Genomic DNA, 18,055 nt, shown 5'->3' on the forward strand with positions numbered 1-18,055 from the left:
TACAGTATCATCAATTTATGAACTGAATACTGGAATTTAGACTGTGTTCTTAATCTTTAAACTTTAAATGCTCCTCTTTAATATGACTTTGGTATGGTAGTATTAGGTTAGTAAGTTTGAAATAGGGCACAACTCAAGGACTTGAATGAAGTCAGTATTGGATCTAGAGATTAAATCTATGGTCATTTAAGATTAGATTAATATGAAATACCAAAATGTTCTTGTCAACATTTTTGAGCACCTTTGCTGTGCTGGAGGGTGTCATTTTCGGAGATAAAGATCAGATAGCCTCTGTCTTTTAGGTTCCATTGCAGCCTTTGAAGGAGACAGATTTCATCCTTTGGTAAGAATGAAACCAAAAGGTACATGGAATGTAAAGAGCATAGAGGAATGTATTTAGTCTAATAGAGTTTAAGGGAGACTTCTGAATTAGATATAACCTAAACTGAGTCTTGAAGGATCAGTAAGAGTTAGTTAGCTGTGAGCAGTAAGTCTTAAAGGATATACGACAGCATAAGAGAAGGTACATGTGATGAAATGGACTGTAAATAGTAGGATATTCTTAGAACAAGTTTGAGGTGAAGAGTGACTTCTGATGAGTCTAAGAGGGTAAGCAAGAACAAGATAATGAACAGCCTTATATGCTATGCTAAAAATTCTGCATTTTGTAGATCAAAGGGAGTTCTTTTGAATAATGACATGGTGAGATTTGCATTTGAGAAATCACTGCCTGAAGATTGATTTATGGGGCAAGACCAAAGGCAAGGAGACACATCAGGAGACAGTCTGGTAATCCAGATGAGAGGAATAAGGCCTTAGCTCAATGGTAATAGCTTAATTAATTTCTCTTAGTTTTTACAGAATTTGGTCCTCTTCTTCAGAACCCCTCTGAGATTAAATTTCATGGGACTGGATTATTATTTTGCAGAGAGGACTTCTATTTATCATCCAGTTGCTTATTCCTTTATGTCTGTAAGAAGTTTATGCTTTTTATAAGTACCTAAGTCAGTAGTATTGTGCTATATTGAGATGGTTAACCTTTTTTGTATGCTTTGTGATTTTCTTAGAGGGAAACAATTTTGTTGGAGTATTTTGCCTATAAGTAAAAGTATGGATTTGTTAAATTTAGGTTATATAATCTTTAACTTACATGAATTTCCAATTTCTGTGTGCTCATTTCTTCTTCTTTTTTTTCTTTTCCCCCCAAAGGCTACTAGCAGAAGATGGTGGATCGCTTGGCAAACAGTGAAGCAAATACTAGACGTATAAATATAGTAGAAAACTGTTTTGGAGCAGCTGGTCAACCCTTAACTATACCAGGAAGGGTTCTTATTGGAGAAGGAGTATTGACTAAGTTGTGCAGAAAAAAGCCCAAAGCAAGGCAATTTTTCTTATTTAATGATATTCTTGTATATGGCAATATTGTCATCCAGAAGAAAAAATATAACAAACAACATATTATTCCCCTGGAAAATGTCACTATTGATTCCATCAAAGATGAGGGAGACTTAAGGAATGGATGGCTTATCAAGACACCAACTAAATCATTTGCAGTTTATGCTGCCACTGCCACTGAGAAATCAGAATGGATGAATCACATAAATAAATGTGTTACTGACTTACTCTCCAAAAGTGGGAAGACACCCAGTAATGAACATGCTGCTGTCTGGGTTCCTGACTCTGAGGCAACTGTATGTATGCGTTGTCAGAAAGCAAAATTCACACCTGTTAATCGTCGTCACCATTGCCGCAAATGTGGTTTTGTTGTCTGTGGGCCCTGCTCTGAAAAGAGATTTCTTCTTCCAAGCCAGTCCTCTAAGCCTGTGCGGATTTGTGACTTCTGCTATGACCTGCTTTCCACCGGGGACATGGCCACGTGCCAGCCTACTAGATCAGACTCTTACAGTCAATCATTGAAGTCTCCTTTAAATGATGTATCTGATGATGATGATGATGATGATAGCAGTGACTAAGGACCTATTTTGAAATATTTAATTGGGTGTGACTACCTGAGAAATCAGCTCTGGGAGAACATAGAATTCTGAGCTTTCTCTCAGTTTTGCTCTAGCCGTGAATTTGCCTGAGAATCTTTTAACCTATGTGCCTCGATATATTCTATAGAAAATAGGTCCTGTCATTTTGTCCCCCCACCCCCACCCTCACCCAACTCCCCGCTCTTCTACAGGGATAGACTTTTGCAAATCTACCAGATAAATTTTTGGTTTCTTATTCTTGTTTAATTTTAGATTATTTTGTTGGAAGGTTGAGAAAAGATTTTTTTTTAACAGATCATGTATTACATTGATGTTTACTATATGTTCTGTTATATGGAAATACTAAAAGCAAAAAATGATGGAAAAAGTTGTATAACGCAGTTAGCTAATATTATTAGCTTTTTTCCTAACCATTCTATGTAATGGTTAAGACACCAGTAACAAAAAAACATGATTTGAAAATACTTTGTTCGGCTTTTTCGTATACCAAGTGGTGCCTTATCATAATAGCACTGTTAAATGAAATAAGCCCCTACCTTCTCACTTTTAGTTTGTTTTGAAAATACACTGGTGCTCTTTGAGGTGATAAAATGAGCATTTATGAATGGGTATAATTAGAAAATACTTCTCATCTGCAAGCTACAAATAACTAAATTTAGAGCTTCTTCATTCTATATGAATATTTTTCCATAAAATAGTTGTGATTATATTTTTATGTTTTATAGGTACCAAATTGTCAAATATATATTTTAAATTAATAGGTTGTCATTCTTAGGGATTTGATTTGAAATTTATCAAATACAGAATTGTCACACTGCATTAGTTTCTACTTTTAGTAAAGCGTATTTGTAGGTATAAATTCATCTGCTTTAACATTATTTCTAGAATGAAAAATCTTACAGAACTTTTGAAATTAAACAATCTCTTTAAAAAAAAATCCCACGATAGAGCATAGATCTACTTGGGTTGAAGACTTGGAAGAAATAATGTGTAAGAATGATGAAGACGGACCAGTTAAGTTTGACTAGACTTATATTGGTGGAAGTATTGTCTATTTCAGTGTGAAACTATCTTGAATTTGCAAATATAGTGTTATATTTTATAAAGTTTTGTAAAGTCCCAAATGATACTTCTATTTTTGTAAAACAATTATATGTTAATCTGTTTCTGAAATCATTTTGCAGTCTATAGAAATAGAGTAGCAGTTGATCTTTCTAAATTGTAAACTTCATTGAGTCAGCCTAGATTGCTTTTGAGAATTAGTAATTTTTCACTTTTTGCTTTTGAGGCAGCCATTTAGGTTGAAAGTATATTTATCATATAAAACTTGATGCATTTTGCACTATTCTCTCCATTTGTATGCTGCAAATAACTACAGTCTTTCAAATATGAAGAAATCAGCCTAAAGTTTATTTTAAATTCCAAACTTCTGTGTTTTTAAATATTTAAATCTGGATATATTGCAGATGTCATGACTGTTTGATTCAGTAATGTGATGGAGAATTTTTGGGTTTGGTTAAGGCACTAACTTTACTGTTAGATTGTGAAAGCATCTGAGATACATAGATTTCCCTGTAGGAAATGTGAAACAAAGCCACAACAGTTTTTTTTGTTTGTTTTAATATCATATGGACATTTGTTTCCAAGCAATATATACAGTATAATTGCAGTATAATTAATCAACATATCTCAAAAAGACCATGAAGCCTGAGAAGTGCTAATGGAGACTTTCTGGTACATAGGAACCCAGCAAATTCAAGAACCAAGGGGAAATCTGGGATGACATTTGCATTGTCAACCTTTGTTGACTCTGTTTTTACAATAAAAAATATTTTACAACTTAACTCTCTGTTTCTTGCATACTGTGACTTGAAGATTTTTCTCCCTTTCTAAGGTAATGATATTCTGCATATTTTACCTCTTTCAGTAGCTGTGGGGTACCTTTTATGTGCCAGGCATTGTTCTAAGCACTAGGGACAGAGCAGTAAACAGAATTTCCTCCTTTTAATAGAGTTTACATGCAAAATGGAATCCAAGATGTATTTCCTTCCAGAATTTGTTCTGTAATGTTTAAAGCTTCTGTAAATCTTTGGTGCCTATTTCTCATGCCATTCCTCTTGAATAAAATTTACTTGGACTGTACCTGCAGTACATTAACCAAATTGGTAACTTTTGATGTAAAGGAAGCAAGATTCCATAGATGCCAACCAAAAATATTAAATTGAATACACCTTATTACAGTACATAAAATGTCCATAGTTAAAGTCATTTTGTTTCTATATCTTTATTAGCTTCATGCTGAAATTCTTATATTGAATTGTAATATTCAATTATAAGTATTCAATTGTATACCTAATGATTCTTGAAAGGTTCTAGTACTTTAGCCACACTCTTTTCTCTCAGATAGGCTAATTTTGTTCTCAAATACTTGTTGTATCTTTAAAGCGTATAATAGCAATGATTTGCACATCCACACGTATTAGATTGCTATACATTTTACAAGATAAATAAAACTTAAGAGTGAAGTCTAGGATTAAAATGCATGAAATTTATTGATGGTAATTTTAAGGCTTTATTTATTTTTTTTTTTAATTCTTATTTTTAGATTGTGTGCCAGCAGGGGAGAGGAGCAGAGGAAGAGCGGGAGTGAGAGAATCTCAGGCAGGCCCCACACTCAGCCCGACAAAGTGCTCGAACCCTGGAACCATGAGATCATAACCTGGGCCAAAAATCAAGGGCCACTCGGGTACCCCTAAAATAACTTAGTTTTGAAAGAAAGCCTTGGGGCACCTGGGTGGCCCAGTTGGTTGAGCGTCTGACTCTGATTTGGGCCCAGATCATGATCTCACACACAATTTATAGGATTCTGTGTGGCTGCAGGCTGACAGGGTGGAGCCTGCTTGGGATTCTCTCTCTCCCACTCTCTGCCTTTCCCTCGCTTGTACGTGTGCTTGCTCTCTCAAATAAAAAATATAACTTTATTTTAGATCATTTATTAATTATCTGTTCTGTCAGGCTCCATAGATTTAATGTTGGGTATTCTAAACTTTAAAGGTACATTTTTGTAAAGGTTATTATCAGTGGCATTCTCTTAACTATCAAGTCAAATTTCTTAAAAATTACGTTATACTTGGCATCTGCACTAATTGAAAATTTTTACAACAGTATACTCATATATACAATTGGTTGGCATGATAACCCTGTCATTTTAATTTATCAAGAATTGAAGACTAGAGGAAGTTGGTTGAAAATATTGCTAACATTTGATTTGAAATTTATCAAATACAGAATTGTCACACTGCATTAGTTTCTACTTTTAGTAAAGCATATTTGTAGGTATAAATACAGCATCCAAACTGTTATTGTTACATTATTTATACTAGTTAAAATGATTGCAGTATTCTCTAGTAGTTTTTTCAAGAACAAAGTAGCAGTAAGTACCACTTTAATGAGACTTTGTATACTCCTGTTATCTTAGTGTTTAAAGAAAATACATACTTTACTATTCTTTATTTTTAGCAGCTTTGAGATATAATTCACATACCACACAATTAACTGATTTAAAGTATAAATGTCAGTGGCTTTTGGTATATTCTCTAAAACCATGCCACTATTTCCAGAACATTTTCATCACCATAAAAAAGAAATGCTGCACCGTTAGCAGTCTCTCCTTGTTCCTTCCCCAATCCCCTGGCCCTAAGCAGCCACTAATCCACTTTCTATCTCTGTAGATGTGCCTTATCTAGACATTTCACAAATGAAATCATACATTATTTGGTCTTTGGTGACTGGTTTCTTTCACATTTTATGTTTTTAAGTTTCCTTCATGTATCAAGCATGAGTACTTCTTCCTTTGTATTGCCGGATAATATTCTATGATGTGGATGTCCTGTATTTATTCATCAGTTGACATTTGGGTTGTTTCCACTTTGGGGCTATTATGAATAATGTTGCTGTGAACATTTTGTGTTCAGGTTTTTATGTTGACCTGTGTTCCTTTCTCTTGAGTATATACCTCAAAATGGAACTGCTGGGTTATATGTTACCTCTATGTTTAACTTTTTGAGGCATCGCCAAACTTTTCCAAAGTGGTTGCACCATTTTACTTTCCCATTAGCAGTACAGGAGGGTTCCTCTTTCCCAACACCTGCTGTCTCTGATTACAGCATGTGAAGTCTCTCTGGTTTTCATTTACATTTTCCTAAGGGTTAATGACGGTGTGGATCTTTTCATGTGCTTATTGGCTATTTGCATGTCTTCTTAGAAGTGTCTATTACATCCTTTGTTCTAGGTTGTTATCAGTGAGTTGTAGGAGTTATTTATGTAATCTGAATACGATACTCTCATCAAAAGCACCATTTACAAATGTTTTCTCCCATTCTGTAAGTTGTCTTTTCACTTTCTTGATGGTATTGTTTGAAGCACAAGAGTTTAATGAAGTCCAGTTTATCAATTTTTTTCTTTTATTGATTGTGCTTCTGGTGTCATTGCCTAACATAAGATCATGAAGATTTACTCCAGTGTTTTAACTCTGAGTCTGATTAGGACTCTTGGTTATTGATACCCAGAACATATCCTTAATATTACCTCCAAAATTAGAGTTGGAAATGATTTCCTAGTAAATTAAATCATTCATTAGCAAATTTCCAGGCAAGTGAAACAGCAGTGCGTTTCTATCAGCCTTCTGTTTCAAGCCAGTAGGGTAAAGCCTTTTGGATGTATTGCGGGCAGACTCAGAAAAATATTCCATATGCTGATGACATGGTTTATTGTTATTTGGAGCTGCCTTAAAATATATTTGGCTTTGTACTCCAATTACTATCAGAATGTCTCAAGATAAACTAAGTTTTTTTGTTTTTTGTTTTTTTGGCTTTTGTGTGTGTGTGTGTGTGTGTGTGTGTGTGTGTGTGTGTGTGTGTGTGTGGTTTTTTTAAGAGCGAGAGAGCATGAGCCAGCAGGGCAGAGACAGGAAAAGAGAATCCCTAGCAGGCTCTTCCCTGCCAGCACAGAGCCTGACTGGGGGCTTGAACTCATGAACTGTGAGATTGTGACCTGAGCCAAAACCAAGAGCTGGAGGCTTAACCAACTGAGCCACCCAAGCACCCCAAGATAAACTATTATGACTTAAGATAAACTATTGTGAAAGTAATAGGGTAAAACTGTTAAGTTTAAATTTTTTATATATTTTATAGGAATATTTTGATGACTTGAAGAAACCAAAATTCCAGAGCTACTTAAGGCAAACTTTGTACCTCATAAACATTTATTGAGCACTTTTAATGTGTCTACTATGGAAAAGAATGAGTTGTTTAAACTCACGATTCTCATGATTTTCATGACCTTGATATTTCTAAAGATGATGCACCAGTGATCTTTAGGATGACCCTCAGTGGAAGTTTGTCTGATAATTCCTTATTATTAAATTCAGTTACGCATCTGTGTAGCAGGAGTATCACAGAAGCTGTGTTTCCTCATCATGTCAGGTGTGCTCAATTTCAATTTGTCCCATTACTTATGTCCACTTTGATCACTTCATTGGGTGGTATATGCTAGACTTTTTCATTATAAAGTCACTTTTTCTGATAAGTATTTTGTGAAGTTATACTTTGGAGACTGTAGAAATTATATTCCTCATCAAACTTTCATTTTGTTCATTTCTTAGTTCATGGTTTCTTAGTTCAGTGGTTCTCAAACTTGAGTGTATGAGAATGCCTTGGAGGGCTTGTGAAAACATAGACTGCTAGACTCTCATCTCCAGAGTTCCTAATTTTGTAGGTCAGAGTAGGACCTGAAAATTTGCATTTTAGACCAGTTTCCAGGTGCTGCTGTTGCTGCTGGCCTAGGAACCATACTTCATTACCCTTTATTATCAGAATTTATTTTGATGCTCCTATTGTCCCTAAATTTGGTCAGTGGCAAGTTGGCTCCTGTGGTCTACTGACAAATCATTATTTGAGTCCTTTACATTTTTGCTACAATAGTATGTTCTAGACTCATCTTGAATTTTCCCTGCCCCAACCCAGGAATTGGCCATTTCTCCAAAGAGCTGTTGTGTCTTTTAGTGGAGAGTGCTTTAAAGCCAAGGTCTGGGCAGTAGGTGTGCCTGTTGCTTTGGGAAGAGTACCACCCCCAGGCCCGTTTAGGAGACAAACCTAGGGAACGTGTGTGTGTGCGTAGATCGAAATCTAGATGTGTGTGTGTGTGTGTGTGTGTGTGTAGGTAGAAATCTAGATTTCTACCTGTCTCTATTGAAATTATGACTTCATACTGATACTCCAAATATAACAACACTATAGGGTTTCTCTCTTCTCTGAGAGTAAAAGACTGGTTCTCATTAGCTTTAGTATATTTAAATTATTTGATCAGTCTCCCTGTATGTAACCTATCTCTCATCACCACTGCTACCTCTCATATGGATACCTCTAACCCCATTCAGGTTCTGATGCTTCATACCAGGCTTTTCCTATCATGGATGCCCCCCTTATCCCACTTAGGCTCTAATACCCCATGCTGGGCCTCCCCCATTTCCACCCTTCTGTGGATGTCTTCATCCTGATTGTTCTCTAACACCTCATTCTAGGCTGCCCTCACATAAGGATACCCTCCACACTTGGGTTCCAGTCCTCATTAGTGGACCCCTTTTCTGTGGGGATACTCTCATCACCCTGCCTATCTCTGACATCCCACTCTGAGCCATCCGCACACAAGGACACTTCACCCTGTGAGGTCTCTGACTTCCTCATACCTGAGCACCCTCCTCACCCTGCTTGAGCTTTGACACCAGGCCCCCAGCCTTCCTCCTGTGTGAATGACCTTTTCACCATGCTTGGGATAGAGAACTATGCTGCTCCCATGGAAGGATACCCTCTCATTCTGCTCAGGTTCCAACCACCAGGCCAAGCTGCTCCCCCCATGTGGACACATTGCTGTCTTTGGGCTCTGACTCCTTGCACCAGGCTATCTGCCCTCCCCCACCCATCACACCCCCTCCACACACCCTCCTCTAGTCTCTGACACCCCACACCAGCTGCTCCTTTGCACAGACCCCTGCTTTGTTCTGGCCCACCTAACGTCTGTAGGACTGAATTGTGCTGATGGAGAAGGGAAGGACTGCACATTATGTAACTCCTAACAAAGAAAGGGAGGTGGAGGAGAGAAAAAAGAGCAAGCAGGCAAAATGAACTCACTGGTAGCGTATACAAATAAGATGAGAGGTCCGGAGGCAGGGTTGGAAACCAGGAACCAGGCCCGCCCCTCACTCATCCTAACTTCACCCTAAGACCCCAGGGGATTTGGAAACCATTGTCAGTTGACATTTGTCAGAACACCCAAGTGTTAGGTTTCCCAAGATAACTTGGTTCCCACTTGTTCTTATTTAATGATGATTAAAAAGTAAAGGCATAAAGTTATTTTCAGAGCTTTAGTTTAACTTACAAGTAAATCTGGGGCGCCTGGGTGGCTCAGTCGGTTGAGCTTCCGACTTTGGCTCAGGGCATGATCTCACACTATGAGTTCAAGCCCCACGTCGGGCTCTGCGCTGACAGCGCAGAGCCTGGAGCCTGCTTCAGATTCTGTGTTTCCCTCTGTCTCTGCCCCTCCCCTGCTCATGTTTTGTCTCTCTCTGTCTCAAAAATAAATAAAACATTAAAAAAATAATAACTTACAAGTAAATCGCAAATCAACTTGCTTTAACAGTGGTAGGACCCTGACATAGAGTAAACTTGAGATAGGAGACTTAGACCTCAGTCTGGATGAGGACTTCATGAATGAAATTTATTAAATTGTGAGAGAGTTTTAGTGAAAGGGCTTGAAGTGGATTTGAAGCACTCAGTTCTCTAGAAATTACTTTAAAATGTATTTCTGTGTTAGGAAAAATAAGTGGCCACTGTTACCTACAATCCTACGTTTGCGCATTTGAGCCAATATGATACACGATGGTGTGTTTCAGAAAAATAAAATATGTAAATAGAAACTTTGGTATTCGCATGTACAAACGGAATGTTGCGAAATAAATGAACGTAATTATACAGAGCAGTGTGTCAAGAAATAGAAGAAGGAGAGCAAACTGCTATAGCAAGGGCAGTGAGGTTAAAAGATTATATTTTTGAGTAGCTGGCTTTTCTTGAAACCAGTTTATTTTTAACTTGGTATAATAAAGCATATTTTGGAGTGTAATGACTCTCAATTTTATAGGCTTCTATCTTTTAAAAGCAGTTCTCAGGGCTATTTTATCTAAATCTGCCAGTAGAGAAACTAAAAGCTGTGCTAATAAAAGTCAGGTTTTTCCTTGTTGCTTTGCATGAATAAAGGAGTGAAAAAGCATATCTGATGTATAAACAAATGACTTATAAAATTGTTAATGATTTCCTAAGATTTAGATTCCATTATAGAGAAGCATCAGTGTAACATCAAGTTTACAGTGATAGTTTGACGTTTTACATCTAATGGTTTAGAAATACCTCTTGTGACTTAGAATATTTTGTAGTAGCTTTTAAGGTATTAAAACCAGAAAGAATCGATGGCAAATATTAAAAGCAGTTTTCACTTGGCCAGTTGCTGAAATGCCAAATTATCTTAATTCCAACCAAAGCAAGTTGTAGAGTCTAGACTAGAAGGTGTAAATTAATATATGGTTGACCCTTGAACAACAAACACAGAGGATGGGGTGCCGATCCCCACGTGGTGGGACATCTTTGTATAACTTTTTACTCCCCCAAAACTTTACTAACAGCCTACTGTTGACCAAAAGACTCATGGATAAAATAAAGTCAAGTAACAAATATTTTGTATAAGTATTTTATACTCTATTCTTACAACAAGGGAAGCTAGAGGAAAGGAAATTATTAAGAAAGGCATAAGGAAGAGAAAATCCATGTGCAGTACTGTACCATATTTATCAATACCATAAGTTTATATTTTCTGTTTACAAGATGAATCATCTGTCATTACCTATGTCAATATTGTTTCATATGATACAAAACACTGTAGCTATTATTATTGTTAACACTGGGCATCAAAAATGAAAAGATAATATGAAAAAGAAATTCTTATTTACAAACACAATTCATGCATTGATAGTGAAGAAGCAGCAATATGATTGCTCTATGGTATCCCACTGTAATCAGTAGGATTGCTTCACAGTAGCCTAGTTTATATACTAATGAACGGTTACAAACGTTTTACGGCATACATTACCATCATATTTATAATACAGTATTAGAAGCATTGTTACATTTTTAAAAAACCACTTGCCTGTGATAACAGGCTGATGTGTAGTTTCTCCAATTATGAGAGAGGCACACTGTATGGCAATGTAATTCTCTGAAAGCAAGGTTATAAAACAGTAAGATAACTAACATATTATTTATTTTCTATTAACTATCACTCACTTCATGCCTATGTGAGGATAAGCTATCTACTTCCATACAAGTCTGGCACACGATGTTCTCCACAATGAATACTTAGGCGTGATGATGATGATGGCACCAAAATGTCTCATACAGTTCTTGCTGGACAGTTATCGGGTTTTCACACAAAGACACACACATACACAACAGATAGGTTTTTAAGCTATACAGCATGATGATTATTTACTATTCAGTAAGTGGAAGTGGATCATCATCATGGTCTTCCTCCTCCTCGTCTTCACATAGGCTGAGGAGGAATAGGGGTTGGTCTTGCTCTCCCAGGGGTGGCAGAGACACAGGCGTGGCAGACGTGGAAGTAGAGGCAGGTGAGGCAGGCACACTGAGTGGAACTTTATGGAAATACATCATAGTTCCTGACTTTCTCACTTTTCTTATTTCTCTAAAAATATTTCTATATGGTACCAATCCTTCTTCCACCATTTGCTTTTGTTTCAGTGCCCATGTCTCAGAAGGGTCCGTGTCATAACAGAAGTCAAGAGCAGTCTTGAATAACCAGAACCCTTCCACAAGTTTGTCTAATGTCAGTTTGTTTTCTGGCATTGCTTCTTGTACGTCTTCTTCCTCATCATCTGGCCCTGGTTTGGACTAACTCATCTCCATTGGGTGTTCTTCTGTTAGTTCCTCTGGTGTGGTGTCTGTTAGCTCTTGAATTTCTCCAAGATCCATATCTTGAAACCTTTCACTTTCCACCTTTTTTTTTTTTTTTTTTTTTTTTTTTTTTTTTTGCTATATCCACAATCTCTTTCATGATTTCCATGATTGGTTCTGCTGTAAATCCTGTGAAGTCATGCTTAACATCTAGACACAGTTTTCTGCAGCAGGAATTTATTGTTTCAGGCTAGATGGCTTACATAGCTTTTTCTGTAACAACAGTATCTTCAGTGGTGTAACTCTTCCAAACTTTCATGCTGTTCTGTCTGTTGGGGTTCTCCTCTGTAGTGTTGACAATCTTTTCCACAGAGTACCATGTGTAATAAGCTTTAAAGGTCCTCACGACTCCCTGATCTAAAGGCTGAATTAGAAACGTTATATTTGGGGACAAGTAAACACCTTCACTTTTGAACTCATGGAGTTCTAGGCAGTCAGAGTATTTGTCCAATATCAAAACAACTTTTAGAAGGCAGTCCCTTATTGACAGGGTACTTCCTGACTTCAGGGACAAAGCATTGATGGAATAAATACAGAAAAGTGTTTCTCGTTGTCCATGCCTTCTTGTTGTACAACCAAATACCTGATAGCTTGTGTTTTATCTCTTTCCTTCAAGGCTTAGGGGTTAGCAACTTTATAAATAAGGGCAGTCCTGATCATAAACCCATAAACTACATTTGCATTTGCCTATCCCTTCCTGCCTTAAATCCTGGTGCTCGCTTCTCTTCTTTACTAATAAATGTCCTTTGTGGCATTTTCCCCCCCAGAATAGGGTACTTTGACCTGCATTAAAATTTTTTCAGGTAGATATCCTGATTCTCCTCAGTGATTTTCTTTTCTTTTCTTTTCTTTTTCTTTCTTTCTTTTTTGTTTTGTTTATTTTATTTTATTTTACATAGAGAGCAGGGAGGGGTGGGGTGTATGGGTAGAGGGGCAGAGGGAGAGAGAGGATCCCAAGCAGGCTCCACACTCAGCATGGAGCCTGATGCAGGGCTCCATCCCACAACCCTGGGATCATGACCTGAGCTGAAGTAAAGAGTCAGGTGCTCAACTGACTGAGCCACCCAGGCGCCCTTTTCTTTTCTTTTCTTTTCTTTTCTTTTCTTTTCTTTTCTTTTCTTTTCTTTTCTTTTCTTTTTAAGTTTATATATTTTTCCTTTTTAAATATTTACTCATTTTAAGAGAAAGAGAGAGCACAAGCATGAGTGGGGGAAGGACAGAAAGAGAGGGGCTGTCGGTACAGAGCCCAACTCAGGGCTCAAACTCACAAACCATGAGATCGTGACCTGAGCTGAAGTCAGATGCTTAACTGACTGAGCCACCCAGGCGCCCTTGTTTCTGCTTTTTTAAATGTTTGTTTGGTTTTTAGATTCTACCTGTAAGTGAAATCATATGGTATTTAAGATATTTCACTTAGCATAATACTCTCTAGGTCCATCCATGTTCTCAAAATGGCAAGATCTCTTTCTTTTCTATAACCAAGTTATACTCTATTTTATATATGTATTTATTTATATATAAATATATATTTACATATAAATATATATAATATATATAAATAAATTTATATGTATAAATATAAATATATGTTATATATATATAATATGCCACATCTCCTTATCCATTCACTATCAGTAAACATTTAGGTTGCTTCCATATCTTGGCTATTGTAAATAATGCTGCAATAAACACAGAGGTGCATTATCTTTTTGAGTTAGTGTTTTCATTTTCTTTGGGTAAATACCAGTAGTGGAATTACTGGATCATATGGTATTTCTATTTTTATTTTCTTTTTAGGAATTTCCCTACTGTTGTCCACAGCGGCTGCCCCAATTTACATTCCCAACAGTGCACAAGTGTTCCTTCTCCACATTCTCGCCAACATTTGTTATTTCTTGTCTTTTTGATATTAGACATTCCAACAGGTGTAAGGTAATAGTGATTTTAATTTACATTTCCCTGATGATTAGTTATATTGAGCATCTTTTCATGTGTCTTTTGTCCTCAACAGTTTTCTTATTGGTGTCTGGGATGTCATCTGTTGCCTCTCGGTCATCAGAAACTGCTTCTCCTGTTATCTTGACATTTCTTAAGCCAAACCTCTTTCTAAAATTATCAAACCATCCTTTACTTTGCTAAATTCTCCAACTTTAGATCTTCCACCTTTCTTTTGCTTTAAGTTGTCGTATAATGACTTTGCTTTTTCTCGAATCCTGTTAGAGTCCATAGGTGTGCCTTTCTTCTAGCAATCCTGCACCCACATGAAAGCTGCATTTTCAATATATAAAATAAAACAGTATTTTGCGAAGAGTGCAAGGTTTTTGCACCTGCTGGCATAGCTGCAGCAACAACTTCATGAATTTCCTTCTCTTTTTTTACAACGATCCTGATGCTGGATTCATTTATCTTGAGATGGTGGGCAACTGCAGGGTGCAGACCTTAGTCTATGGTACGTACCTTGCAATTCAACTTCCTCTTGTAATGTCACAACTTTTCTCTGCTTCTTGGGAGCACTTGCAGCATCACTAGTGGCACTTCACATGGGTCTCAGGATGTTATTCCAGGTTTATGGTACTGTCCTCACATGATGAAAAATATGTGGGAACCATGAGAGATCAGTGTTTACAGTGATACAGTCACTGGTAAGAAACTTCTTCAGCATCACATGACTTTTTAAACGGGTACTCACACTGGAGCTCAGTGCAACAGCAGCAACTGGAGGTGGCTATGAAATTATTGCAGTAGCACAGTAATTTTATGCAATTATGATTTAATACCACATCTTTACGTTTGTTTATATTTTCTCAACTGCGAATAGCAACATGTACAATCGGTGTTTGTGTGCATAAATTTTCATAAGTTTTAACTTATTTTTATAAGACATTTGTGTATATTTTATGGTAGTGATAAAACAGCCTAGAATCTATACATATTTTATACAATCATGACATACTTAATTTTCTTCGATATTTCTAGGCTACACAGTTTGTAACTTTCTCTAAATTTTCACAAATCTTCAAAAACATTTCCCATATATTTATTGAAAAAAATTTACATATAAGTGGACCCATGCATTCAAACCCATGTTGTTCAAGGATCAGTTGTATTTTGGATATTATTTCTACACATAAGGATGGATGTAGGAGAGTTTTTTACTTTAAAAGACCTTATGAGCCTAATAAAAGGTGTTTGACCAAGCTTGGGGTCTAGCCTGGAGATGATTAGTACAGAATCAAACTATGTCAAAGAAAATTAAAATAGACCTACCCTATGACCCAGCAGTAGCACTGCTAGGAATTTACCCAAGGGATACAGGAGTACTGATGCATAGGGGCACTTGGACCCCAATGTTTATAGCAGCACTCTCAACAATAGCCAAATTATGGAAAGACCCTAAATGTCCATCAACTGACGAATGGATAAAGAAGTTGTGGTTTATATACACAATGGAGTACTATGTGGCAATGAGAAAGAATGAAATATGGCCCTTTGTAGCAACGTAGATGGAACTGGAGAGTGTGATGCTAAGTGAAATAAGCCATACAGAGAAAGACAGATACCATATGTTTTCACTCTTATGTGGATCCTGAGAAACTTAACAGAAACCCATGGGGGAGGGGAAGGAAAAAAAAAAAAAAAAGAGGTGAGAGTGGGAAAGAGCCAAAGCATAAGAGACTCTTAAAAACTGAGACCAAACTGAGGGTTGATGGGGGGTGGGAGGGAGGGAGGGTGGGTGATGGGTATTGAGGAGGGCACCTGTTGGGATGAGCACTGGATGTTGTACGGAAACCAATTTGACAATAAGTTTCATATACTGAAAAAAAAACTATGTCAAAGAGGAATTTGAGGTTAACCACATGCTAGATAATTCCATTTAGACACAGTAGAAGACACACAGGTGTGATTCAAAACTCTTGGGTGCAATGTGACGTTGGGAACACTGGTCTAGATGTAAGTGAGAAAGTATAAGCATGAAAGATAAACAAGACCAGTTGTTTACAGCTAACATACAGTTAGGCAAATTGCTCAAGAGCATGACAAAATTAGAAGGAGGTGGGCAGAGTCAGGCTTGACTGAAGGGCATATGAAAGAAAGGGGAAGAGGAACAAATGAGTTATTTTCATTTGTCCGAAAGAATGAAGGGAAGAATTTCAGGAAGGGGGGGTACGTAAGAGAATGGGGAGTTTTCCTGGAAAAGCTTCCAGGAGAAAACATAGAAGATAGATCTCAGCTTGGTGTGGGTGTTGGGAGGATGGGACAGATGACTTTCATGACAGTAAGCAATAAACAAGAGCAGCAGCAAGAAATAGTAAGTGGGAGAAGATTGCTCTTAAGAGGAAACGAGAGGACCGTGATTCAAGTTTGTCTCAAGCCAGCAGAGGAGGAAAAGGAGGGAGAGTAGACCACCCAGGGGAATTAACAAGGGAAAGGTGAGATGGGATAAGAATAAGAGGTTCACTGTAGAAATGTCAAGTCTCCCAGGAAAGAGATGTTGAAGCATAGAACCAGAGAAACCAGTAGAACAGGAGATAAAGGCAGAGCAGGAGAAGAAGGATATTAACATCATAACACTTGAGTATCGGGTACAACCATGCTACTTAAGTAGGCGAGGAATGAGAAATTCTAGAGATGGGGCCTCTAGATGGAAAACTCCAATGTGATACAGAGAGGGCTGCTTCCTGTGCAGGAGGTTCTCCCCCACCACAATGGGTTATTTGGGAAAGGGGGGGCCCGGTGGGTAGACTCGTGTGTGATCTGAAATACCTAACAAGAGCTTCCCACACCAATCAGAAGGTGACACCTGTTGAGGCACAAGGTCCTGGAGCCCTCACACTGTGCCCGGGACACAGGAGGTAGGGGAAGACATCCCAGAGGAAGGGCTGGGAAGAGCCCATCGTCGGGGGGACCAGGGAGGCAGATATTTGCCCAACCAGTAGGAAAGTACAGTAAACTGCACAATAGTATAATAAGTGGCGGCCAGTATTTAAACACAAAACACAGTCCTCACTATTGTGAAGTTAATTAAGAATAGTATTTTTCAGGGGTGCCTGGGTGGCTGAGTTGGTTGAGTGTCCCACTTCGGCTCAGGTCATGATCTCATGGTTTGTGAGTGCAAGCTCCACGTCGGGCTCTGTGCTTCAGATTCTGTGTCTCCCTCTCTCTCTGCCCCTCCCTGCTCGTATTCTCTCTCTCACACACACAAAAATAAAATAAAACATTAAAAAAAAGAAGAAGAAGAAGAATAGTATTTTTCAGGGCACCTAGGTGGCTCAGTCAGTTAAGCGTCTGACTCTTGGTTTCAGCTCAGGTCATGATCTCACGGTTTGTGGGTTCGAGCCCTGCATCCAGTTCTGTGCTGACAGTATGAAGCCTGCTTGGGATTCTCTCTCCCTCTCTCTTTGCCCCTCCCCTGCTTTCTCTCTCCCTCTCAAAAGCAAATCAATAAACTTTAAAAAAGAAGAAGAATATTTTTCAAAATATTTTCACAAAAAGCACACACGATAGAGAAGCTTATTCTGAGCCCAGCTGACCCCACACTGAACTCAACAAGCACAAATGATCCCCAGGCTGTGAGCTGACTAACCTTGCCCCACCCCCAAGATAGGAACTACCACCAGCTTGGAAGACAGGTGCCCATTGCCGGTTGTGCCACATCCCACTTTTCCCATGGAAGGGTACCACCGGGGTTTGAGGGAGCAAGTGGGGCACGGCCATGCTGGAACTTTCTGAGAACGACCGCTTCCATCCAGGAAAAAAGCACTAAAGCTCTGAGGTTTAAGAGGATGGTTGGAGATATAAATTGTAGAGGGAAAAATTCTGTTATCAAATATGAAAAGTAAGAATATTGACAACTCCCCCTTCCTTTCTCTCCTAAATAGTTGATAACCTATGTACATTTCTTCTAAATAAAGTGGCACCGGAAGGGAATTTCAGAGGGATCTTTAGGAAGGTAGTTTGGCTGAAAATAACCTTATGCCCGATTTC

The 18,055-nt window shown here is 38.0% G+C and overlaps 1 protein-coding gene across 6 annotated transcripts in view; it reads left to right on the forward strand.

Moving 5' to 3' along the window:
* Positions 1 to 3,838, forward strand: part of PLEKHF2 (pleckstrin homology and FYVE domain containing 2) — a 28,374-nt gene extending 24,536 nt beyond the window's left edge. For 5 of the 6 annotated variants that reach the window (XM_027064196.2, XM_027064194.2, XM_027064195.2 and 2 more), the window contains one exon: positions 1,210 to 3,838. In XM_027064196.2, coding sequence (XP_026919997.1) covers positions 1,224 to 1,973 — 750 coding nt within the window. In that variant the 5' untranslated portion in view covers positions 1,210 to 1,223 and the 3' untranslated portion in view covers positions 1,974 to 3,838. Of the gene's footprint in view, positions 1 to 11; positions 827 to 1,209 lie in introns of those variants that run through there. The other variant, XM_015082486.3, reaches the window with a different exon arrangement.
* The last annotated feature ends 14,217 nt before the right edge of the window (positions 3,839 to 18,055 follow it).

Source organism: Acinonyx jubatus, chromosome F2 (assembly GCF_027475565.1).
Source record: "Acinonyx jubatus isolate Ajub_Pintada_27869175 chromosome F2, VMU_Ajub_asm_v1.0, whole genome shotgun sequence".
Taxonomy (NCBI): Eukaryota; Metazoa; Chordata; class Mammalia; order Carnivora; family Felidae; genus Acinonyx; species Acinonyx jubatus.